The sequence below is a fragment of the Sturnira hondurensis genome, unplaced genomic scaffold (assembly GCF_014824575.4).
Source record: "Sturnira hondurensis isolate 20B ecotype Veracruz unplaced genomic scaffold, ASM1482457v3 Scaffold0008992, whole genome shotgun sequence".
Taxonomy (NCBI): Eukaryota; Metazoa; Chordata; class Mammalia; order Chiroptera; family Phyllostomidae; genus Sturnira; species Sturnira hondurensis.
Window position 1 is genome coordinate 1,833,568 of NW_028081623.1, and position 25,706 is coordinate 1,859,273.

At 37.6% G+C, this 25,706-nt stretch overlaps 1 protein-coding gene across 10 annotated transcripts in view; it reads left to right on the top strand.

Moving 5' to 3' along the window:
- Nucleotides 1-25,706, top strand: part of CADPS2 (calcium dependent secretion activator 2) — a 618,469-nt gene that overhangs the window by 533,162 nt on the left and 59,601 nt on the right. For 4 of the 10 annotated variants that reach the window (XM_037056499.1, XM_037056502.1, XM_037056505.1 and 1 more), the window contains 4 exons: nucleotides 3,017-3,173; nucleotides 15,478-15,619; nucleotides 22,208-22,363; nucleotides 23,926-24,073. In XM_037056499.1, the coding sequence (XP_036912394.1) occupies nucleotides 3,017-3,173; nucleotides 15,478-15,619; nucleotides 22,208-22,363; nucleotides 23,926-24,073 (603 nt within the window). Of the gene's footprint in view, nucleotides 1-3,016; nucleotides 3,174-15,477; nucleotides 15,620-15,744; nucleotides 15,865-22,207; nucleotides 22,364-23,925; nucleotides 24,074-24,779; nucleotides 24,795-25,706 lie in introns of all 10 variants that reach the window. The other 6 variants (XM_037056495.1, XM_037056496.1, XM_037056504.1 and 3 more) reach the window with 3 other exon arrangements.

Consider the following 25,706-nt stretch of genomic DNA (forward strand, 5'->3'; position numbering starts at 1 on the left):
TGTCCATGTGTCCTTTGGAGTTGTTCCTTAAAACCCTTCCCCCCTTACCCCACATTATCCCTTCCCTCTCCTTTCTGGTTACTGTAGGATTGTTCTTAATTTCAGTGTCTCTGGTTATATTTTGCTTACTTGTTTGTTTTGTTGATTAGGTTCTACTGCAAGTGAGATTATGTGGTATTTGTCTTTCACCACCTGGCTTATTTCACTTACCATAATGCTCTCCAGTTCCATCCATGCTATTGCAAAGGGTAGGAGCTCCTTCTTTCTTTCTGCTGAGTAGTATTCCATTATGTAAATGTACCATAGTTTTTTGATCCACTATTTGCTGATGGGCACTTAGGTTGCTTCCAGCACTTGGCTGTTGGAAATTGTGCTGCTGTGAACATTGGAGTGCATAGGATCTTGTAGATTGGTGTTTCAGGGTTCTTAGGATATAATCCCAGCAGTGGAATTGTTGGATCAAAAGGCAGTTCCATTTTTAGTTTTATGAGGAAATTTCATACTCTTTTTCCACAGTGGCTGTACCAGTTTGCAATCCCACCAACAGTGCACTAGGGTTCCCTTTTCTCCACATCCTTGTCAACACATGATTGTTGATTTGTTTGTGGTGGTCATTCTTACTGGTGTAAAGTGGTATCTCCTTGTGGTTTTAATTTGTATCTCTAATGGCTAGTGATGCTGAGCATCTTTTCATATGTCTCTAGGCCCTCTGTATGTCCTCCTTGGAGAAATGTCTGTTCAACTCTTTTGCCCATTTTCTAATTAGGTTGTTAGTCTTCCTGGAGTGGAGTGATGTGAGTTCTTTATATATTTTGGAGATCAAACCCTTGCCCAAGGTATCACTGGCAAGTGTGTCTTCCCATATACTTGGTTCTCTTTTCATTTTGTTGACGTTTTCTTTAGCCATGCAGAAGCTTTTTAATTTGATGAGGTCCTATTTGTTTACTCTTTCCTTTATGTCCCTTACTCTAGGGGAAATATCAGTGAAAATATTACTGCATGGAATATCTGAGGTTTTCCTGCCTATGTTCTCCTCCTCTAGTAGTTTTATGGGGTTACAACTTATATTTAAGTCTTTTATCCACCTGAATTTATTTTTGTGTGTGGTATAAGTTGGTGATCAAGTTTCATTTTTTTGCGTGTAACTGTCCAGATCTACCAACACCATTTGTTATTAAAGAGGCTATTTTTACTTCATTTTATGCTTCTTCCCCCTTTGTCAAATATTAATTGACCATAGAGACTTGGGTTTATTTATGGGCTCTGTGTTCTATTCCATTGGTCTATGTGTCTTTTCTCATGCCACTACCAGGCTGTTTTGATTACAGCGGACTTATAATATAGTTTGATATCAGGTATTGTGATCCTTTCTAATTTGTTCTTTTTAAAAATTGCTGCAGCTATTCAGAGTCATTTTTAGTTCCATGTAAATTGCTGAAATGTTTGTTTTATATCTGTGAAATATGTTATTGCTACTTTAATGGGGATTGTGCTAAATCTATAAATTGCTTTGGGTAGTATGAACATTTTGATTATGTTAATTCTTCCAATCTATGAGCATGGTACATGCTTATTTTCAAGAACTTTCTAAAAAGTAAATATTATTTTTACCCATTTAAACAGCACAACTTTTTAAAAGTCATTATTGCTATTACCTAAAAGGCATTAGAAATTGCCTGGTTGAGTATAAAATCTAATTTAAGAGGCAGACATGAAGATACTCACAAATGAAGTCCTGTATGCAATTCTAAGACCTGAAAAATAAGTGGGTCAGAGAGATAAAATAAATAAATATCTGAGCTATATTTAGGAGAACCTAATTCACATAGGAAGGTCAGGAAATCTGTGTGAGAGTGTGTTTTTGACCTTATATTTCTTTTTAATTTTTTTATTTATATATTTGTTTTTAGAGAGAAGGGATGGGAGGGAGAAAGAGGGAGTCAAATATTGATGTTAAAAAGAAACATTGATAGGTTGCCTCTCATACACATGTGCCAAATGGGGATGAACCTGAAATCTAGGCATGTGCCATGCCAGGAATCAAACCAGCGACCTTTCACTTAATGGGACAATACCCAACTGAATCACAACAATCAGGGCTAGACCTTAGATTTATAAAAAAAATACACTATAAATAAAGAATAAGAATGTTTAATTGTGAGAAGAAATTTTATAGATATATATATTTAAAAAATAACCATCAATGAATAAAATGTGAAATCTGAAGTAGAATTAAAATGTACACTGGCTGCCCTGACTGGTGTGGTTCAGTGGGTTGGGTGTCCTCCTGAAGACTGAAAGGTAGTCAGTTCGATTCCTGGTCACAGTACATGCCTGGATTTCAAGCCAGGTCCCCAAGCTGGAGACATGCCAGAGGCAATTAATGGATGTTTCTCTCACACATTGATATTTCTCTCCCTGTCTTTCTCCCTCCCTTCCCCTCTCACTAAATATAAATAAAATAAAATCTTTAAAAAAGTATGATGGCTGCCATTGCCTTATTTTAAAAATACATGTTTAACTTAGAACATTTGAAAAATACATAAAACAGAAAGAAAAAAATCCTTATCTCCCATAGTTTAAATATAACTACTTTTAATGTTTTGGTGTCATGTCCAGCATTCCTCTTTTCTGTGAAAAGATGTATTAAACATTTGGTTTCATAGTCTACAATATTCTACTACAACGGTACTTTTATTTTTTATTTATTTTATTTTATTTATTTATTTTTAGAGAGAAGGGAAGGGAGGCAGAAAGAGAGGGAGAGAAACATCAATGTGTGGTTTCCTCTTACACACCCCCTACTGGGTACCTGGCCCACAACCCAGGAATGTGCCCTCGACTGGGAATCAGACCAGCGACACTTTGGTTCATAGGCCAGCGGCACTCAGTCCACTGAGCCACACCATCAAGGACTACAACTGCACTTTTAATAACATGTATTCAAGGGGCATAGTATTTGCATATGTTTCTAACAAGTAATGTATTTTTATATTATTTCTTTGTCCTTTAACAGGCATTTGCCTGGTGGCCGGATTTATTGGCAGAGCATGCAGAGAAGTTTTGGGCTTTATTCACAGTGGATATGGATACCGCACTGGAGGCTCAGCCACAGGACTCCTGGGATAGTTTTCCTCTTTTCCAGCTGCTTAATAATTTCCTCAGAAATGACAGTAAGCACTTGCATTTGCTCTAGTCTATGAAATGGGGAGAGGTGTGCGGATGTGTATTTACAGAACTCTTGCAACCCTGCGGCAAAAGTCAAAATACATAACATTATGTTTTCTCTTCCTCCCTGAGTATATCAGGCCAGGATCTGGGGAGACCAGCGGCACTACCACCTTGCTCCACTGGCCCCTGGAGTTTCCCTGATTCCTACCCTCCTGCCTTCATTGAGGGCCGACAGCACAGACACCCTCTCGTGTGCCTTGTGAATCAAAACATTCCCAAAGGTTAACATTTCTAAAGCACTTGAGAATGCTTTGATCTCTGAAAGACACCTTAGAAATGTATCATTATTCTAGAAATCATGCTATGTTAAGGCTTCTACTAATATGCATTATGATAATATTGTTTTCTGAAACGGATTCTAAAGATGCTAGTGTAATATTGCTGTATGGTTTGGCTTGCTCTCTTAGTATTTAGAAGTTAAAGAGATTGCATAGGTTCTCTGTTGAGTTGTTTTTTTTTTCAAACAGTGTAACTTTTGCAATTATTTTGGTGCATGGTCTTCTAGCAAACAGGAAAAACCTAGTTTTTCATCAGAATTTTATGGAGGCACTTCTTAACATGCAGATTTCTGGGCCTTTTGTATAATGATTCTTTAAACTCTCGTTTAGTAGCTACTGAGAGGCTTGCTTTAACACTTGCAGTAATCACGAGGTCACTAATTACCACTTCTGTAAAATTCTTCCCATTGTAGACCAGGTTGAGCTCTGCTTCCCCCTAAACTCTGGTTCTGACTTGTTCTGCTTGATCAGTGTAACAGCCTTCTGCTATTGTGTACCCCCTTCTCTAAGCCATTATTCCCAGGCCATTCAACTCTTCCTCACATGATAGGGTTTTCGTGCTCATTATCATTCTTGTCACCTTTTTCTAAATAGACTTCGTTTCATTTTCCACTACTGCTTGGGAGTGTGGTGTTGACAAGAACACAGCGCTTGCACATGACCTGAGTAACCCAGACCCAGCGAGAGACGCCGTTCTTCTGCCTGTCTTCCTGCAGCCCACAGCGGCTCCCACCCTCAGGAACTTAGTCACCTTCCCCATGCATTTTAAACATTCAAAACTAAATCCTCTCGATGTTCTGTTTCCAGGACACCATCACTATGTACTTCTAAGTTTAAATTTAAATTTAAGTTTTTATATTTAGCTTTGGTTTTAAAAAAAATGACTATCAGTCAGCTTTGTTCATCACTCTACTCCATTATTTTTTACCTTTTTTTGGTTCAACTTTATGGGTCTGGGCTAAAACTACAACTGTTTTACTGGGAAAAATCCACACAGATATGAAATTATGTGCAGTATCGGACTCCCCACAGACATCTGGATAGGATACCAGGTTAAGAATGCCTGTTATAGTAAGAGAGGCATCATGTTTTAGTAATTAATAATATGGGCTTTGACAGATTCACATCTGTCTCTACCACTTGCTACTTGACCTTTGACAATAGCTTAACCTCTGTAAATATAGATTCTTCATCTATAAAAGAAGGAAAATAATAGTGCATACAGTGTCATTGACAGTGACAAATAAAATAATAGCTCATGTGCAATAGATGCTAAATAAATATTGTGAATATTAACTATTGAAACTTCAGTCCTGATTCTTTCAACTATTTTATTCATTTTTCTCTCATATTTTGTTTCCAAAAGATCCTATTCAAAAATCAAAGAAGTAAACTACAATTTCTACTTCAGATTTAACCACAATGCCTGCTCTCAGAAGTTGTTAAACCCACACTCAATTGTCTGTATGTGAATCATTCATTCTGCAAATTATCTTCATCCAGTTTTTAAGTTCCAATTTGGTTTCCTCCTGCCAGCTTGCAGACTCAGAACAACCTTCTCTATTGCCAGTCTCTCACCTTCATTCATTGTCTGCTAAGAATTCACCAGACAGGAACAACAAACTTGCTGCCAGAAATACTTACGTTGTGCATTAATTCCCTAAATGAGAATAAGTTAATGTAGGATTATTCCAACATTGCTTTCTCCATTTGCATGAAAACTCAAGAATTAACCATATTTAGATTATTTTGGAGTTTATTAAAAAAAATGAAATATTTGTTAATGTTGACAATCATAATATTAGTAAACATGATAAATCATTTAACTTATTCAGCATATTAGCATTTATGGGAAAAAGCCAAACATGTGGTAGATTTCTTAGAAATTTTCTTGAGGAACCTCTACTGCAACTCCAATGAGTTGACATCTTTTGATATTTATTTTTTTAAAGAGTTGTTATAGCCCTGGCTGGTGTAGCTCAGTGGATTGAGCATGGGCTTGCCAGTTTGATTCCCAGTGAGGGCACATGCCTGGGTTGCAGGCCAGGTAGGGGACACATGAGAGGCAACCACACACTGATGTTCCTCTCTCACTCTTTCTCCTTCCTTTCCTCTCTCTCTAAAAATAAATAAATAAAATATTTTTAAAAAGTAAAGAGCTGTTACATTGCAAGTATGAATTTGTGAGAGTCATATCAAAAATAACACTAAAATAAGAATTATAGAAATTTGATTTTCAGCCAGGCTTGCAAATATTTAGTTCAAAATAGGTACATATTCCTCTCCTGTTTTAAACCATTTCTATAACATTGACTATTATTACATGTACAAAGTATTGTCTTATGTTATTTAGGTATACATTACTCAAACAAAACACAAAATTATTTTTTACTGATGTCTTCTGAGTGTTATGTGTTTGGGGATTAAGTCTAGATCTTGGCTTTGATGTCATGGTGATTCATAGATTTTAGAAAATGCCAATTATTTTGGAGGAAAACAGCCCATCTGTGTAGTGAGGTGAGTAGAAAAGTTCCCCAGTGACATAACTCCCTTTTGGTTTGGGGCCGTGGTATGGGCTGGGGGCATAGAACGCAGTGACTTTCTTCCCAAACTCACAAGATACCCAAAGCCAAAACTGCTGAGTAATATCTCACAAGTTAGTGAAGCATAATTTTTGCTATTAATATCATCTTTGATAATAATGTTAATAACTGCATTTATTTTATTAAATTCCCGAAATATTTAGGCAGTGATTTAATGAATTCTCCTTAGAAGTTAAACATTAATCTCTACTGCCTCCAAATTGTCCTTTTTGAAAGCCAATGGGAAAATATACAACTTGTATCCTTTTAACCCTCATTGAAAGAAAGATCCTTACATCACTGCCATGGTATGGCAGGTTTTATCATGTTGACCCTATTAGAGTTACAGTCCAAATGCTAACTAATCACAGGTTTAACCAGCTGGGGGCAACAAGAACAGATTGGTCTGAAATGTCCAGTGTTGAGACCAGAGATAATTGCTGAATAACAGTGCTTACTGTTTCCTCACACATGGTATGCCACTGATTATAAAAAGATTTTTAAATGACCGTGATTTATCATTAATAGTGTCACATTTTATTTTGCTTTTTCCATAATAAAATTCCTAATGTATCTCCAATTAATTAAGGTATTAGTTAGAATTTGTAATTTATTTGTACCTTAAAAACTTTATAGCTGACTTGTTTTTGTTTTTTAATGACTAATTTAGATATTCCACTAGTTGTTTGCCCTCTTTCATTAAAATCTTTATGATTTGATATTCCAAAATAGATACTTTTTCTTTCGAAGAAGGGAAGGAGTCTTAGACAAGACTCTCTATTTTCCAGCTGAGGAAATGGAAGCTGTCAAAGGCAAGGAAGCCAGCCAGCAGGGCTCGCTGACAGGGTGTCAGGGACAGAGGAGAAGTGAAGGGATCACCAAAGTGATCCTTTGGTTCCTAGTTCCGTCTCTGTCTACAGTGACAAAAGCAGATTCTAGGGGCATTTATAAAATACTATGATATTTTAAGGAAGATAGGTGATTTCTTGAGATAATGTTTATAGGGTCTTGAGTTATAGGGACAGAGGAAGAGAGTTGGTTAGAGTACGGAAAAGGCCAGATAAGGGTACATGCCATCTTAGTGTGTACATCACAAAACACTCATGATGAGAATTTTGGGGACTGAGCTATTATTAGGGAAGGGGATTCCAGAAAATTTAATTTCTGTTTTAAGGGGGAAAGTATTGTCTGGGTCATGTGCCTTTTCTTATAGGAGAGCATGATGAGGGAAAGTCTTAGCCTTAAGAACCCTTGGAGATGAAACATGGTTCTCCTCCAGGGAGGAGTACCAGCTGCACCACCATTTTAGCAACTGGCCCTGATCTCCCGCCCCTCACAGATTCACCCACTGATCCCCAGAGCAGGACTGATGATGAAAACAAACTCGGCTCCTCATTTCTGTCCAACACATACTGCTCTCCCCTGCGCCTCTTCCCCCTGCCTCCATCCACCCTCATCTTCTCCCCGTGAACTAAAGAGATGATTGTGGATGGGCAATCCCTATAAACGGTATCTAAGGAAACAGTTTTGAAAAAGAGGTGTATTAAAATTGAAGGGAAACAAGTGTTTTCACAATGAAGCAATTAGCGTGGTGTTTAAATGATACTGAATGACTACAAAACGTGTACAAATAGATTCTACCCGTGCATGCTATTTCCCACAATTGTCCTGTCGATACAGATCTGGCAAGTGACTGCTTCTGCCAAATGAAAGCCATCTGCAAATGGCACAAATCACTTCTTTCAGCACCACTGAAAGGCAGACCCTTGGAGCTAGTCACCTTTTAATCTGTGGATATGCTAGCAAGTGGCAAATGACCATTCTATTGGGAACTGATTCCCAAGTGAAAAATACCACGGTGCTTCTTCTTTAATTAACAGCCTTTTCACATTGCTGGCACATTAAAGCCATCCCGAAGAACACCCATACTTAATGTCACAGCATCTCTGCCCAAATGAATGATAAATATTCAAGCTCTACACTAAGTGAAAACCTATTCTACAAGACTTTCACCTTCATAAAGATGGACTCATAAAAATCAAAAAAAGAAAAGTTGGAATGTCTCATGAGGATAAAAAGGCTAGTGTTAATAATTAACAAAGAGAGTGAAGTGGAGTCAAATTAGCCATAATAGAGCCCAGAGTGACTGGCAAAGTCACCTCTCATTATCAAAAAACTCATTAAGAAATGAAGAGGTGGAAATCCCGCTGGGTTATTCTCACACTTAGGCTGTATCAGAGATGATTTTTCAGATTTCTTTCAAATGAAGAACGGTTAGGTCACCATATTGTATATCAGGTTAATCTTCAAGCTTTGAAATATGGAAGGCTGACACCTGCGTGTTATTCTACCTCAAGTGCTTAAATGAGCTGTGCATCTGAGATTCGTGAATTGGTGTTTATAGATATATCTGTACACCCGCATGCCAGGAGCAACACAGAGGGGGTATATAACTCCTGTAGTACAGCAGGGCTGTGTGCCAGCCTAGTTCATGGATAACCGCATTTACAGATGATGAAATAACCACGAAATGTGAACATGTATTTAGCTCTGGTCCCCAGTGCTGAATTCAAAATTATATGTTAGAATTTGTTTTACTGGCTAGTATAGTAAAAGAATTATAAAAGCAAGGAATCGCTAGCTTGTTTTGAATTCCACAGTCCTGCTCTGGCTTATCACATGTAGACCTTTTTAGATTTTAATCTGCTTTGAATAATTTTTTAGAATTTAGTGCCTTAAAGAAGGCAATCTTCTCTAAATGCCTGTGTATCCTTCACTGTAGATTTGCAGGAACATCTGCAACTGCTAAAGGCCCCCTGAGCATCAGGAACCTACACTTGGATTTGTTGGATTTGGATACATTGCCCAAATGTAATGAACATTTTAACACAAGTGCTCCCATTCCTTGTTACTTTCAGTGGATGGGTGAATATTTTATAACGAGTGCTTTAAGAGGAAAGGAAGAGTTTGGTGCAGCAGTAGGAGATTATGCAAGTAAAGGTATAAATTAATATTACCAAACTTATAAAAATACTTATCAATTTTTAATTAAAAGGAGAATAAAATTCAATGAGTTTCTTATTCTACTTACACTTCAAGGGGATGTTCCCAGAGTTTCCTTTAGAGGATAGATTTTTATTGATATTTATTTAACAAATAGACATTAAATGCTTACTTCATGTGCCAGATTCTCTCCGCTGAGTGCTGCTCCTAGATCTCAAGGGGTTTTAGTTTGGTTTGGGTTTATGTGTGTGTGTCTCCTTCCACAGAAAGCTCTTCTGCGCTACCATCCTCCTGACTTTCCTCCTGAAGCCTGTGTTCATAGTTCCTTTGGTTGGAGTCCTTATTATGTGCATTTGTCAACATGGGAAGTGACCTATTAATTTTGTATTGTTGCCCATGCTTGCATTGTTCACAGTTGATATAATTCATAGTCCCTTGAATAATTATTTTATGGCAAAGTCTGTTGTTTTATTATGGTTGGTGTTGTTTGCTGGATCAAGAATTACCTGCTTCCTTCCAGAATCCATAATTAGAATTTCAGAGGGGAAAAGTATTTTCCTGGTAATCCACTGATGTTCATTGGAAAGGGGTGGTGGCACAGTGTAAAATGGTTTATATGGGCTCAGGAGCCAACAACATATTTTTACCCTAAAAGCAGTATGTGAACTCTTTTATCTACTTATCCTTCATTTACCTAGTGATTATTGTCTCAGTAATTGCTATTAGTTGGATCTCAGTTTAAATTATCTGTTGGAATCTTACTATTAAAAGCCTGTGACAAGTGTTTTTATAAATGTAAGATTCTTTTTGGTATATAAATAATCAACACTAGTTTATTAATTATTGGGATGTTCAAAATAATTGGGCACATTTACACCCTACTTTACCATTTACACCCTACTTTACTTTGCCTTTTGGGGGTTTTTGTTTGTTTGTTTTTTTCCTGTTTCTAATTGTACCATTGGGCTTGATGTCATTGATGCTTCATTGTTTTCTGACAAGATGATATTTGGAAACAGAATCTTTTGGGGAAAAAAAGATTATTTTTATCAACAAAGTAAATGCTGCTCCTCCACCAAGGTTCTCACAGGCACTATTTGAGACTCCTTCTGAGCAGTCCTGTCTCTTTCACACCTCAGCTCCAATGTCAGAAGCATTTGTAGATGAGGTCACATTGAGAACATGCCTTGTGAAGGCTTCATTTGGACAGGTGGCAGCCCCAAACCCTCACCTACCCTTGTTAAACCATATGGGGAAGATAGAAGCACTCATTCTTGTGCCTGGGGCTACATATTAAGAGGGCTTTTGACAGTGTCTGATAGGAGTGGAATGCAAACTGGCATATGGGCAACTGAGAAAAGGAGCGTGCGTTTACACACAGAAGGGCACTGGGATGTGCTTTCTTCTTATTTCATCTTTCTCTCTCTCTCTCTCTTTCTCCCACTCCCTCTCCTCACCCCTGCTCCCTTCCCACTCTCCTTTCCTGGCTCTAGCCACCAAAGAAATAATGCTAATTGCCAGTTTTCTAAAACTTTGGAATATGGGTTTATAACTTGATTTTTTAAACATGAAACATTGTACTGAAACATGAGCAGACATTTGGCCAGAATTCACTACTTGTGACAGGTCTTAAGAAATGTAGGGAATCCCCATTTTCCCCCTAATTTTGCAGGCTGTAATAGTTTGCTACCAGGTGTCATGACTGAACAGAGAAAGTTCTCTCTTTGCTACCTTCATTAAAATAAGAGACGTAAAATAGCCAACATCCATATTCAGTAGAATTTTTAGCAGTCTGATTTGGGCATATTGGTCAAAATAGGATTTTTTATGCCATTATTATTTAATACTATGTATTTTATATAAAATATGAAGAGATGCACAGGCAGTAATAGGTTCTGATAGTCTCCTGAATAACAATGTGGTGATCTTACTATTCTATCCAAGTGGCCATTTATTCACCAAGCATTTGACCACTTATCCTGAGCCAGGGACTTTGCTGGATACTAAGAATACAGACATGGTCCCTGCTTGAAGGACCTTGCACAGGAAGGACCTTGAAGGGAGAAAGAGGTATGTAAGCAAGTGCAGAAGTATAATGTGGACCACAGTGGAAGCCGGTACAGGATAGAAGGTAAACAGAGAAACTAGTAAGTGGGCTAGGGGACAGGCTTCAAGAAAGGTTTGGGGGAGAAAATGTATACTTGAACTGAATCATGAAAATCGTTATGGTAGGACCTCAGGAAACAGGGCGGGGGGGTCAGGCAACAGAAAGAAATGAGCCAGGGAGGTCATTTTCAGACAGGCCATGGATGACATGCCAAACAAACCATGCTAAGGCTGTTGGAATTTGTCATGATGATCCATTGGAGGATTATAATCTTTAGAAGGGAAATTATGAGTTTTATATTTTAGCAGTCACTCTGCTTGAGATTTTAAGGTGAATTGGCAGAGGGAAACTTAGGAGCCTAAAGACCAGTTAGGAGATTATTGCATTGTTCAGGGCAAGAGATGAGAATGCTGGAACTGGAGCAACAGCAGTAGTGAGGAAGAGAGGAAGGGGGAGTGTCAGGAAGGACATCAGAATATAAAGTACGCAAGTCCTGGTTGCTAATTGGATGCAGGAAGTGAGGTAAAGGCCCGGGGAACAACTTCCAAGTCGCTGGTGTAATGACACAATGGATAATCTCTATTTTCACTCTCTTGATGGGAATACAAAAAGAGGAGACTTATTTAACAGGATAATGGATCCAGTACTCAAGTGTATAAAAAAGAGAAATGCTGCTAGAAATACATTTCAGTCAACTGCTACTTAATCTTAGCATCTTTCTGACATTTAAGAATAACATTGAGTATATTTTCCTTATGTGCTTCTTTATTTTAACAAAGTATGATAAATAGCTAATCTCCAATTGTATTGTAAAGTATCATTTGAACTTATTTGTAGATGTAATAATTTGTCACATCAGAATGTGTTTTGGTCTTGGAGTAGTAGAAAAATAATGACAGTGCTTAACAGTACCTATCAAGGTGTATAGCTGAAGATTCTTTGTATTTTATATTAGTGGGCCATATGATTTAAGGTTTGGGCATACCATCTAGACGTATAGCAATGTAAAATTGTGCTGCTTTCAATGTATGTTATAAGCACATTGAATAATTTCACAGCATTAATTCATTTTTCAATTCATTGAATATAATAGTTTTGTTCAACCTCTTGGTTTCTTCATATTGTAATAGTTTTTCAGAAATCTAACTCTTGAAAACATATAGTCCATCTAAGAATTGGTATAATGTGTTGGTCATTTGCAAGATCTTTTTTACTTAAAACAATTTACTGTATTACATTTCTAGGTCTTAAAAGATGCTGATGTGATGATGGTAGGTTGGACAGATATATAAATGGATGAACAGACCGATAACTATTTATGGTAACAAATTTGAAAGATGATATAATTCTGTGGAAATCAAGGGGGAACTAGGCATGAAGTCCTTGTTCTACTGTCTAATAACTAAATGACTTGGTCAAGTGTCCTAAATTCTCTGTGCCTCAGTTTCCTTATTGATAAGATTGAAAAATGTATAGTTCCATAGTTCTTCTCTCATAGAGTTTTTGTGATGATTCAATGAGAGGATGCATGTCAGACACTTAACACTATGCTCAACAGTCTAGAAAAGCTAGTGACGAGGAGGAGGAAAAAGGAGAGCTGTTAGGTAGAGATCTAATAAATACAGATTTGGGCATACTTTTTAATTTGCTCACCACAGTTATTTCGATGGTTTGAATGAGAATGTTTCATCCTTAATGTTCAGCATTCTTATTTTGTGACATTCAGTTAAAGGAACTGAATTACATGATCTATATAGTACCTTCTAGCCCTGTGATTGAATCTCCAGGAATAAGTGAAGCTTCTTTCAGTGTGCTAATGAAAACATCATTAAGATAACATTAGTCTTCTAAATAAGACATTTATATTGAAATACAATTATTAGTTCCACTTTAATAGGAAATCTTTTAGCATACAGACAAGCCAGAAAAGATTATTTAACCACAAAAAATACTAAACCACACCAACTAGAGATAGAAAAATATCATTGTTGTATTTCTTTCTGTATTTAAAATGACTTCCTATTCCACTTTTATGTTTCTATAGCTTTCCAGCCTCTGACAAATTTGAGAATCACTTAATTAAAGTAATATATGTTGTAGGAATGTTCATAGTCATTCTACCATGGTGTCATATATTGTACCCAGACTGGGAAAAAAATCTCTGTAGGCTTTGAGGGTATTGTTGCCCTGGAGAAGACTATGGATGATATTGACATATTTAGCTGAGTTGAGTATTTTATAAGATAATAGTGTTAGAGTTGCTAGTAATTAGATTTAGTAACTATAAGCGTGTCTAGCTACTCAAATCCATTAAAGAGAATGAGATTATTCAGGGGCCTTTTCTCACCTTTCACTTCTGCACTCTAATCCAAGACACCATAATTACCACCATCATCACCCTCCTCTTCATCATCACCATCTCTTACCCGGTCTTTTGCAGTAAAGAACTGAGCACTGACCACCTTCTCTGCTTCCACCATTGGCCATCTACTCCATTTTCCACACAGGAGCCAAAGAGATTTTACCATGTCACTCCTCTACTAGGTAATAATAAAAACAATAATGCATCCCACTGCACCCCATGTGACCCATACTCCTTACCATGTCCTATCATCTAGACGATACCTTGGCTATTCCTCCCTCTCCCTCACTCTACTCCTGCCACACTGGCTTCTTTTTAAAAAAAATTTTATTGTTGATCAAGTAAGGAACATTCTTTCCTTTATAGGAAAGAATAAACAGGACTTTGTCATCACTTCTTGGCCTTTTGGCTAAGATCAAGTGTAAACAGGACTTTGTCAAAATAAAAAGCTTCTGCATGGCTAAGGAAAACATCAGCAAAATGAAAAGGGAACCAAGCATGTGGGAAAAATATATTTGCCAATGATACCTCGGACAAGGGTTTGATCTCCAAAATATATAAATAACTCACACGAGCCTACTTCAGGAAGACAAACAGCCCAATTAAAAAATGGACAAAGGACCTCAGCAGACACTTCTCCAAGGAGGACATACAGAGGGCCCAGAGACACATAAAAGGATGTTCAGCATCACATTGGCTTCTTTGTCCTTTTAAAGAACACTAGCTTATTCCTCCCTAAAACTTTCATGCTAGCTGTTCTCTCTACCAGGAAACCTTCCCTCCAAATCTTTCATGGATGACTCCTTTGTTGTATAGTTGCAATTAAAATGCAGTCTCTTAAAAATACATTTCCTAACCACAGAGAGTATTTTCTAAATGAACATGTTCTCATTTTGAGGGTTATAAAAAATCACAATTGGGTTTAGGATATGTTTGCTTGAAAAATATGTGCCATCTAAAAGTTATAAATTCTTTATTGAGTATTACTTACCACTACTTATTTTCCTACACATTCTCTATTCTTTCATGCTGTAGCGTAGGCACATACTGACTCTCTTAGTCTGTTTGGATTGTGCTAACAGAGTACCATAGTCTGAGTGGCTTATAAACAGCAGAAATTTATTTCTCATAATTCTGAAGTCCAGGATCGTGGTACAAGTAGGTTTGGCATCTGGTGAGAGCCTGCTTCGTATGCAGCCATCTTCTTGCTATGTCCCCACATTGCGAGAGGGTCAAGGGATCTTTCCAGGATCTCCTTTAAAAGGGCACTAATCACATTTTTGAGGGTCCTGCCCTCATGACCTAATCACCCTCTAAAGTCCTCATCTCCTAATACCATCACATGGGATGTTAGGATTAAAGACAAAAAGACAACGGAAAGATGCATGTGATATAATCTGACTATTTTTAAAGACATACATGGAAGACTTTTTAAAAAGAAAATCCACAAACAAAAAGTGAGTTTAACAAGTATTTCTCTTAGAAGCAATCAAGCTTAGCTCCAAGCTCTGCAGTGATACACAGCATAGAACAGGGCTTGTATGTAACTCTGTATAATTTCTCGATTTACATGTGTCCCGACCTTTAGGGGATCCAGCAGCTCCCTTGAGTCTCTAGTGAGTGGTCATACACCTCATGTGTTAAACCTCTCAGAAAGTAAAAGCATACGACTTTCCAGGAACATTTTCTGAAATTATAATCTATTTGTGTTTTTGAGAGCCATATATAGAAGGTCAATTACACTTCTTTATCAGTTTTCATAATGCAATATTTGACATGAGGAGCAAGATGCATTACCATCTATAATGTATCTGTTCTGTGTCAGACTCTTTCAGGAAAAGTTTTTTCACCCATATTTTCCAAATGCCTGATATCATCCCTCTGACAAATACTGTTTCTGCTTGACTATTTCAGCACTTTTATGTAATGGAAAGTTTCACAAACACTTGCAAGAAATCTTTGTGCCCTTGGTGGTTCGCTACGTCGATCTCATGGAGTCCTCCATCGCCCAGTCAATTCACAGAGGTTTTGAGCAGGAGACGTGGCAGCCTGTCAAGTAGGTATTCCTCCTAGTGCCCATACAGCACCTGCCTCTTCTCTCCCCACCCTGTGACTTTACACATGGCCAGCTGTGGTTATTGCTCATGGTGGTCCCTTCCCACATTGTTTGTTTCTTTACAGGAATATCGCCAACAGTCTTCCCAATGTAGCTCTTCCAAAAGTTCCAAGTCTGCCTCTTAATCTTCCACAGATTCCTAGCCTTTCTACTCCCACATGGATGGCTTCTTTATCTGAGTCCACGTGTGTATTCCTCATTTATTTCCTAGTGGTGTGTTAGCTAGTGCATGGCCTGGGCTGTGTTCTATGCAGACACATTTAGATTGCATGGCATTTGTCATTGTTGGTTCAGGAATACTGTTTTGGTTCTGTTTTCATTTTTAAGCTATTAAGCTAAGCTTAGCACGTGGATGATAAATGGTGCCTTTTTGTTTTTTGATAGTCACTTGGTTTGATGTAGCTCATATGTAACATATGGGGCAAGGGTCATTTGGTGACCCAGGGTGTAGACTGGCTAAAGGACATAACCAGAGTTCTCCAAATTCAGACGATCGGTGTGGTAAGCAGTATGTTTGGGACCTGAGCTGGCTCTAGCTTTGTGACTGCCCACATGACTGCTCTTGTGTGTGTAGAAAACCATTGTAAGAACACTTTCCAGAATATCCTTTTCCCATCTTTATCTTAGTTTAAGCAACATTGTTGCTGGCTTCAGAGAAGGGGTTGTCCTTTATTTCCCAACACCAGCAAGGTCTTCTTTCATCTTTTCATGTATCAGTTGATGGTGCCTTGTTAGTTTAACTGAACTTTATGTCACTAAAAATCGTATTTATTAGCTCCAAGTTGTGAAGAGCCTGCCTAATGTGAATTCAGTAAGAGTCACTAAAGTGAAAAGGATGTGGTCTTTCACATCAGTCAGTCCCACATTTAATTCCTGGTTGATTAATTTTAAGTCTTCCTTAGCCTCAGTTCCCTCAACTCTAAAATGGATACAATACTTAATCTTAAGACATTCTTGTGAGGATTTTAAAAAAGCTATGAAAAGTACTTGGCACATCCTAGGTTCTCAATAAGTGATAACTACTACTATGTTACCTAATGATTGTTATTGCTATAATTATTGTTATTGTTATCATCAGTTATCACCATTATTATTATTAACATTATAGTTTTTAAAAATATAACCTTCACAGCAATCAAATGAACCAAATAATAGCCTATACTTGGCCCAAAATATATGAAGGCAGCTAGAAAGAATAAAAATTAGGAGAAAAAACAGCTATAATTTATTGAGAATTTATTGTTTCAAGTACAATGCCAGTTTGTTTTTATTGTTTATTCTGTTACAATTCTCCCAAGTTTTCCCCTTTCCCCTCTCCACCCAGCCCAGCCCTCTCTCCTACAGCCAGCCCCCTCTTCATTGTCCCTGTCCAGGACAAATTTACTGCACTAAGCCATATAACAACCCTGTGAGGTAAATGTCATTATCTCCATTTTACAGTTAAGGAAACTAAGTCATAAAGAAGTCAGGAGACAAATTTGTCCAATGTTTCACAGTCAGGAGTGACAAAGTCAATGTTTGAACCAGGTTTGCCTGGCTTCAGAGCCCTCACTTATCATCATTCTGTGAGAACAGACTGGTTGAGAATTTGTTTAGTGTACTTTCTACCTACTCTACCATCACCTGTCAAGTCTATTCCCAGTCTAGTCTAGGGATGAAGAGGAAAAAACAGAAGAAATGACCGAGAAAGAGAACAACTTGCAAAATAGTTTGGCAGTATTTCAGCAAGTTAAACATCATCACTGTACTCATAATATTTATTAGGACATTAGGTTACGTGTGAATCTTCATCTTAATGCCTTGGGCCATTACAGTGTGTCAGGTGGAGTCTGTGTGTGCTCAGGGATTGCCAGGAAGTACACGAATCTTTCTAAGTTTGTGATTTTTTTGTACTTCTTTATACTGTTCAATAGTTTAACTTCTTTTCATCCTCATTTATCATTTGTTTAAGAATCTTGATTTTAAACAAGAATATTATTTTGGGTGTAATCTTGTGAAAGTTAAGGGATTTTTTTCATCACTATTTTATTGGCTTTGAGGTAAATTAGATTTAGTGTGGGACCCTGAATCTCATTTTTGGGATCCCTTTGTAAATTGCCCTTTCTCAGGACAGGAGTCGTGACCAGTCATGGCTTTGTAAATGAAGTGCTTACACTTTCACCATTCTGGGAAAATAAAAAATATGTTTCAAAGTCATTGACCATTATCTTTACCCACCAAGATGATCAGCATTAGGCTCTTTGCCAAAGTAGAATTACTTATAATGTTATAATGTCATTGCAATTAGTTTTGGGGATTTTTGCCAGAAAGCATCAAATAGCAAAAGCATTTCCACTTCACATGTATAAGGAATTAAAAGTACAACTAATGATTAAGTGAAGATTAGTAATATCAAAGTAGCCATGGGTGTGAGGCTATATCCCTATACACTAATGTATAAATCACCTCAGAAAGTGCTTCCCTACATTTCTCCTTATATATAATAATATTGTCACTCTGGGTTTTTTGGTTCTAAAAGTGAATACCAGTAAGATAAGTTTCTTTTTTTTTAAATTCTGATCAGTCTTTCTTTTTTTATTGATCTCCTTTTTTTTAAGATTTTTTATTTATTTATCTTTAGAGGGGAAGGAGAGGGGGAGAGAAATGTCAAGGTATGGTTGCCTCTCATGCATCCCCTGGTGGGAACTGGTCTGCAACCCAGGCATGTGCCCTGACTGGGAATTGAACCGCAATCCTCTGGTTTGCAGGCCTGTGCTCAATCCACTGAGCTATACCAGCCAGGGCTGTAAGATAAGTTTCTTGATGGCATTTTTAGGAAATTATCTGAGTCTTTTATTCACATTTGAATTATTTATTCTGTTAATAATTTTTTAGGAATAAGTCACTCAGAAATAATTTTAGAATGAAAACGTTCTAAAAAATGGCAGGTTAAACATACCAGCTTGAGTGCAAACCTCTTGACATGTTTTTCACCTATCTATTTAATTACAACAAACACTTCTTAATTACATTCCCAATTAAGCACACTTATTGTTCAGAAACATATCATAGCATTAAAGAGCAAAAGAAACATATATCAACTTCCACCAAGATGGAGGCATAAGTGGAAACACTGGGCCTTCTCCCACAACCAAGTTTGAATACAACAAAGGTTTGGAGAACAAAGACACAGCCAAAGAACAGAAAATTGAATTATATGGAAGTCTGACAACAATGAACTCTTCACCCGGTACGGTAAGAGGGGAAGAGCCAGTAGCGCACAGTAAGACAGACCACGCAGGCCCCAGGGGCCGAGGGCTGACGACGGTGGCACACTCCAGTGCAGTGGGACGAAATGTGCGGACCCCGGTGATGGTGGCAGTTGCCACACCTGTGGGGGCCTCAGCAGGAGACGGCAGACTGGATGCCATTGCTCCTCGTTGACCCCACCCCCACGTACAGTGTCACAACCCAGCGACTGAGTTGCCCTGCTCTGGTGAACACCTAAGGCTCCAATCCTGCTACATAACAGGCATCAACAGCCCAAAAGATGGCGCAAGAAGAACTCAAGCCCCAGAGCCAATAACTCTAAGCGACCGAGAAATTGCCAGCCTCTCAGAAGCACAGTTAAGACACTGTTTATCAGGATGCTCACAGAACTGGTTGATTATAGTCACAAATTAGAGGAACATATGAAGGCTAAACTAATTGAAATGAAGGGAGATGTCCAGGAAACCAATAGCAATGGAAAGGAAACTGGGACTCAAATCAATGGAATGGACCAGAAGGAAGAACGAAACATCCAACCAGAAAGGAATGAAGAAATGAGAATTCAAAAAAATGAGGAGAGGCTTAGGAACCTCCAGGACATCTTTAAACGTTCCAACATCCGGATTATAGGGGTACCAGAAGGGGGAAAGAAACAGCCACGAGTGGAAAACTTATTTGAACAAATAATAAAGGAGAACTTCCCCAGTCTGGCAAAGGAAATAGACTTCCAGGAAATCCAGGAAGCTCAGAGAGTCCCAAAGAAGTTGGACCCAAGAAGGAACACACCAAGGCACATCATAATTACATTAGCCAAGACTAAAATGAAGGAGAGAATCCTAGAAGCAGCAAGAGATAAGGGGACAGTCACCTACAAAGGAGTACCCATCAGACTGTCAGCGGATTTCTCAAAAGAGACCTTACAGGCAAGAAGGGGCTGGAAAGAAGTATTCCAAGTCATGAAATCCAAAGACCTACAGCCAAGATTGCTTTATCCAGCAAAACTTTCATTTAGAATGGAAGGACAGATAAAGTGCTTCTCAGATAAGGTCAAGTTCAAGGAGTTCATCATCACCAAGCCCTTATTATATGAAATGCTAAAGGGACATATATAAGAAAAAGAAGATGAGAAATATGAACAGTGAAAGGACAGCAAACTCACAGTGATTAACAACCACACCAAAAACAAAGGCAAACCAAGAGGCCAGCTCGAACAGGAGTGGAAACATAGAAACGAAGAACACATGGAGGGTTAGCAACAGGGGCGCGGGAGGCGGAGGAGGGGGGAGAAGGTACAGAAAATAGCATAGACAGTAGGTAGAAAATAGATAGGGGTCGGGCAAGAATAGTGGGGGAAATATAGAATCTAAAGAACTTGAGACACGTGGTTATAAACTAAGGCGGGGGGGAGAATGGTGGGGGAGAGAGTGTGCAGGTGGAGGAGAATGAAGGGGGGAATAGAACAACTGTAATGGTATAATCAATAAAATATATTTTTTTAAAAAGAAACATATCCATATTCTCTATAAAAATTTAATTGTTACATATTATAAGAAAGTCCATTTTAATAGAATTCTTTTTGAGTATAATTTTTGCTGTTGTTATGTGATGCTGTAAAAGAATGCATACACATTTCAAATAGCTCCTTATATTTCTCCTAAGCAAAAATTATAAGAAGTATATTTGCTTCTTCACCAATTACATTGAATTATTCTTAAAGCACAGGTCCTCTAATCTACCAAATATTACATTGCAGATATAAAGAGGTATTTTCCTTAGTAATTTCTTCTCTGATTTTTATTATATATAGCGCAAAAATGAGAAGTAAATTTTTTTCAAATATTTTTCACAACGATATCAGCGTGGTGTTGTTCTGGTTCTTGTGGGCACTAATTATTAAGGTTAAGAGCTATTTAGTGAATAAAGTGCTATGGGTCATTTCAGTGATCTACTGATTGGTCCCTTGAGACTTTAACTCTGAGGACATTCTGGCTAGACAAGGAATCATGAGGAATTACTGGCAGAATGGGAGGAAAAAAGCAGAGGAGACTGGTGTTGGAGCCGAGATGCTGAGGCATGAGGGGTGGGAGCAAGGAACCAGAAGTAAGCTTTTAATTAGCCAGAGCAAGAGGTGATTTTTTTTAAACTAGCTAATTAAGATATAGTTATCTAAATAATGTGGCTATTTAAAATAATTTTGTTTTTTATAAAATTTTTCACCATTTGCTTGTGATGAATTGATTTTATTTTTTAAATTTTCTTTTACAAACTATAAATATATATAAAATATAAAATTTGGTTAGTATACATTAATCAATTATTGGAAAACTGAGGAGAAATGAATCATACAGCCACTTTTTTTCCTTTTCTCTTTTACATTCGAGTTTCGATATGTTTTAGGAGTATTTTACTTTAAATACATCTATTTCTCTACTAGGCTATATATGTGTGTAATGGCAAATAATAGTATTATCCTTTGTCTCAATATTATATGTACTCTGGTACAAATTATTTTCATACATAGAGTAAAAGTATAATTTTCCCATAGTATATCTTGGCTCCATAGTTAGAGAGATGTAAGGACCTGAGATACACAATTTTGCTCCGCTTCAGAGCACCGTGAAGGTCATTTCTGTTAGATAATACCTTGTGCTGTTAGTTTTAATTATGAAGTAGAAAAAGGCACAAAGCACTTCAAAATAGAAGTAAGATCTTCCTCCCTACCCAACCTGTTATTTCATGTCCAGTACCTGTTTCATCTTTACCTGTAATTGAGAAGCTTAAGGGCTCTGTGTGCTACCCACCTGCGGACAGGCAGTGGTCATCCCTCGTGACAACAGAGGCACATACCCATGAGAAGAGTAAAGCTAGTAGTTGCTGTCATATGGATTTACTCACATAAAACACACTTTCCTGAATTTTTAGAAGGGAATATTTGTATATTTATCCTAGATATTAGTAAAAAAAATTTGAAGTGTTTCTTCTTATGTACACAGTTTGATTTCTTTACTAAAATATCCTTATCCATTTTATACTATTGTATGAAACCTTCCTGTAGTATATTTATTCCTATTTTGTTCTCCTTGCCTGGCCTTCTTCATTAAGAAGTGAAAAAGAAGCATTAGAAGGCTGAACAAAGAAACTCTTGGTCACTAGAGATTTTATGTGGTATTTCTTCACTGATGGCAGTTATACAAAACTGTGGGGCAGGGGACAGTGTTCTAATCTAGAGAGCTAACAGTGGAAGTTCATGATGTTCTCCATGTTTCCTTTTCCTTCTAGCAATGGCTCAGCAACATCCGAAGACCTTTTTTGGAAACTTGATGCACTGCAAATGTTTGTCTTTGATCTACACTGGCCAGAACAAGAATTTGCCCACCACTTAGAGCAAAGACTCAAACTAATGGCCAGTGATATGATAGAAGCCTGTGTCAAAAGGTAGACATGTATTTTCAAGTTACTGCTTAACATGCCAGCACCCAAAAATCACTTTCTACCACCTGCCTGTTATGTAATTGTCACCAGAAAGGTTCCAGTATGTATTACTGTTCTGAAATTTAATGGACATTAGGTTCCCTGACCTAAACTCTGGGGACTTATGTGACTCATAAACTTGGCCTGATAGTTTTTTGGAGTCTCCTAACCATCGCCCTCATCAGTATCACCCACACCACATTAATAATTTCTGTCGTGTTTCTTGTTCCTTCTCTGGGAATACTGTGCTTTAAATTCCCAAGGCAGTACTTCCCGAGACATGAGGAATAGGTCTGTGAAGTACTTTGTGCATCATGTACTGTGTCTGCATGCTGTGAAATGGCACAGCAAATTCTGAGTATGATTGGTGCCAGCGCTTGGTATGTTTTCTGTATCCTTTATCCCCATCAGATGATTTCCAGGCATCCCTACTCACCCTTCAAAACCAACCAGAAATAGCCCTGGCTGGTGTAGCTCAGTGGATTGAGCACGGGCCTGCGAGCCAAAGGATCATGGTTCGATTCCCAGTCAGGGCACATGCCTCGATTGCAGGCCAGTTCCCAGCAGGAGATACACGAGAGGCAACCATACATTGATGTTTCTCTCCCTCTCTCCTTCCGTTCCCCTCTAAAGATAAATAAATAAATCTTTAAAAGAACTAACCAGAAATAAGTTATGTAGCTTTGGATTCTTCCAAATGTGCTTTCATTTTTTAATCGTCCTCACAAAATCAGCATTGCCTCCTAACTAGCCAGGCACAGTTTTTCATTGCCCATGTTCATGAAATGTACAAGAACAAGGTGGGGCAGCGTAGTGCAGTAACAAGCACTGGTTGGAGCAATTGAGTAATCCTGAATTCTTTAAAGCTAGAAAATCCTGTCATTTGAATAATGATGGCCTTCCAAGGCAAGGCCATGGGTTAGAGATTTTTTTTAAAAAGCATGTTCTTCATCTGTGATTCTGATGTCTCAAATCAGTGGATGTTATTTGAATCCTTATCAAGACCAATTCCAAACAGCCTGTGATGTGGTTTTCAAAGTGTCACTGCAACCTCAGGTATTTGAAAGAGAAACTAAGTGATATACATTTTGTGTTGTACATTTTGATTTTTAGAGTTTTCCAGACTTGTACTTCTTTGATTTGGTAATAAACCCTTGCATGGAGGATTTGCTCTGCTTTCATACAGAGAAGCAAGTGACTTTTCTGGTTGGATATTAATTCAGGCAGTTAAGTGAGATTAGGAGGTTTTTCCACTAAAAGTGATGCACTAAATGTAGGAAATCACTTCATTTGTGTAGAGATATTGCCTGAGTGACTGAAAAAGTTGTGTTTAATAGGAAATATCACAGTCCGACCTTTCACATGAGACACCTGAAAAGAAGAGCATCCACCCCAGCTCCCAAGCTCTGCCACACTCCTCATTTGCATGTATTAAATTAGCATCTCATAGTGTTGATTTCACTTTTACAAAACAGGTGGGATGTATGTCAGAAATTCTTACTCTGAATTCATGTTTTAATGACCAGAACAAGAGCTGCATTTGAACTCAAGCTGCAAAAGGCAAGCAAAACCACTGACTTGCGCATTCCAGCTTCTGTGTGTACCATGTTTAACGTGTTAGTTGATGCCAAAAAGCAGAGCACCAAACTCTGTGCCCTGGATGGAGGACAAGAGGTAAGTGGATGGAGTGTCACAAATGGAAACCCAGCATGGGTGCCCTGGCAACAGATAATGCTGTTTGCAGAAGTCATTCACTTGATCAGATTACAAAAGACCAGGTTCTCCAATATAAGTGTTTGGTCTTTTCTTCACCCTCATAGGAAATGCCCTTTATCCTTTGTTTCTGTCAATTTCTTCTTTTTTATGAAGACTGCCTAAAAATTTGCCAATGTCCATTGAGTTCAGGTATGATTTTTAACAGGTTAGGTGTTATGTTTTTACATAAACTTGCTTTTCACAAGCAAATGAGAAAGCTACCTGCTTTGTTTATACAAATCTAGCATATCCAGAGTTTGCATCCAAAAGACAAGGCACAAAAAATAGCATAGGAAATATTTTATTTACAGAAAAGTTTCTATTTTTTAAAGTGCAAGTTGAAATATAATAGAAAATTGGCTTTTTATTCTTTTCAATAACTATCCCATTGTTTCAATTTTATAGACATTTTGTTTGTGTCTACATTCAGAAATAGATTATTTTACCCTATGATTTATTTTTGTTCAGAGTCATGATTGGGTGAATTTGGATCTATTTTTCTTAGATTATCTGTTTAAGTTGACATTTTGTTGTTTTTTTCCCCATTGTAATTACTTTTTCGTCATTTCTTTACTCTTCCCTATGTTCGCCATCACCGTCTTTTTTTTCCCATGACATGATCCAGTGTTGTAGTCAATGGGTAAGTTTCATTTTATAACCACATTCTCATTTAATTTATTATTTTCATAAATGTACATTTTTTATTTTTACCTTTTCAAATTAACATAATTCCATTTTCAGGTTGTTGGTTTCTGTGTGAGTAAAATGCTAATGGCTTCCTACAATATAGCAATAGCCCCTAGACACATGAAAGCATATGTAGATATTATTACACCTTAAGTAATACCAAGAGGAATGTTTCTTCCTTGTTAGGCTGCAGAATCTACAAACTTAGATTTTTTAAAAGATAAAACTATGCAAAACCAAATGAATTCGCTCTCATTTAAAGTGAGTTCTAAGTAAATTCAGAAGCAGAATGATTATTAACATTTTCAGAATTCATTTGTCTTATATCTGCTTTAATACTAGAAAAATTAAAGAGTGTTGGGCTTTAAAGGACATACAGCATTATCAGGGTAACCTCTAAATTCAGGGACCATAAAGGCACTCCCAGGGTCACTTCAGGCAGAAGGGCCCAATTGTGGGTTTCAGTGAGGTATGTGAAGCAGTCTCTCCTCCCACTCATTGCCTGGAGATAACTGTCAGCCAGGGAAGAAAGAGGCAGATGGGTGTGGGGAGACTTCCCTCTCCCCAACACAAGGTTTCCTCCAGGTACCACACAGAACCTCAGAGGAACATGGTTTGAAAACATTTAGGCATACAGAATTGAATAGATTATATATACATTTACAAGTCAAAATGTTTTTGCGCCATATGGATAAATTAAATCTTACGAATTTTACAGTTGACACCTGGGAGTCAAACTCAGTCAACTGTTTACTGGGCTAACAATTCTCATCTAAGCGAAAGGGTTTAGATAGCTGTGAAAATGGATGAGGAGGCCCAACATTTGTGAATTTCATACTTATTTAACCCAGATATAGACATTAGC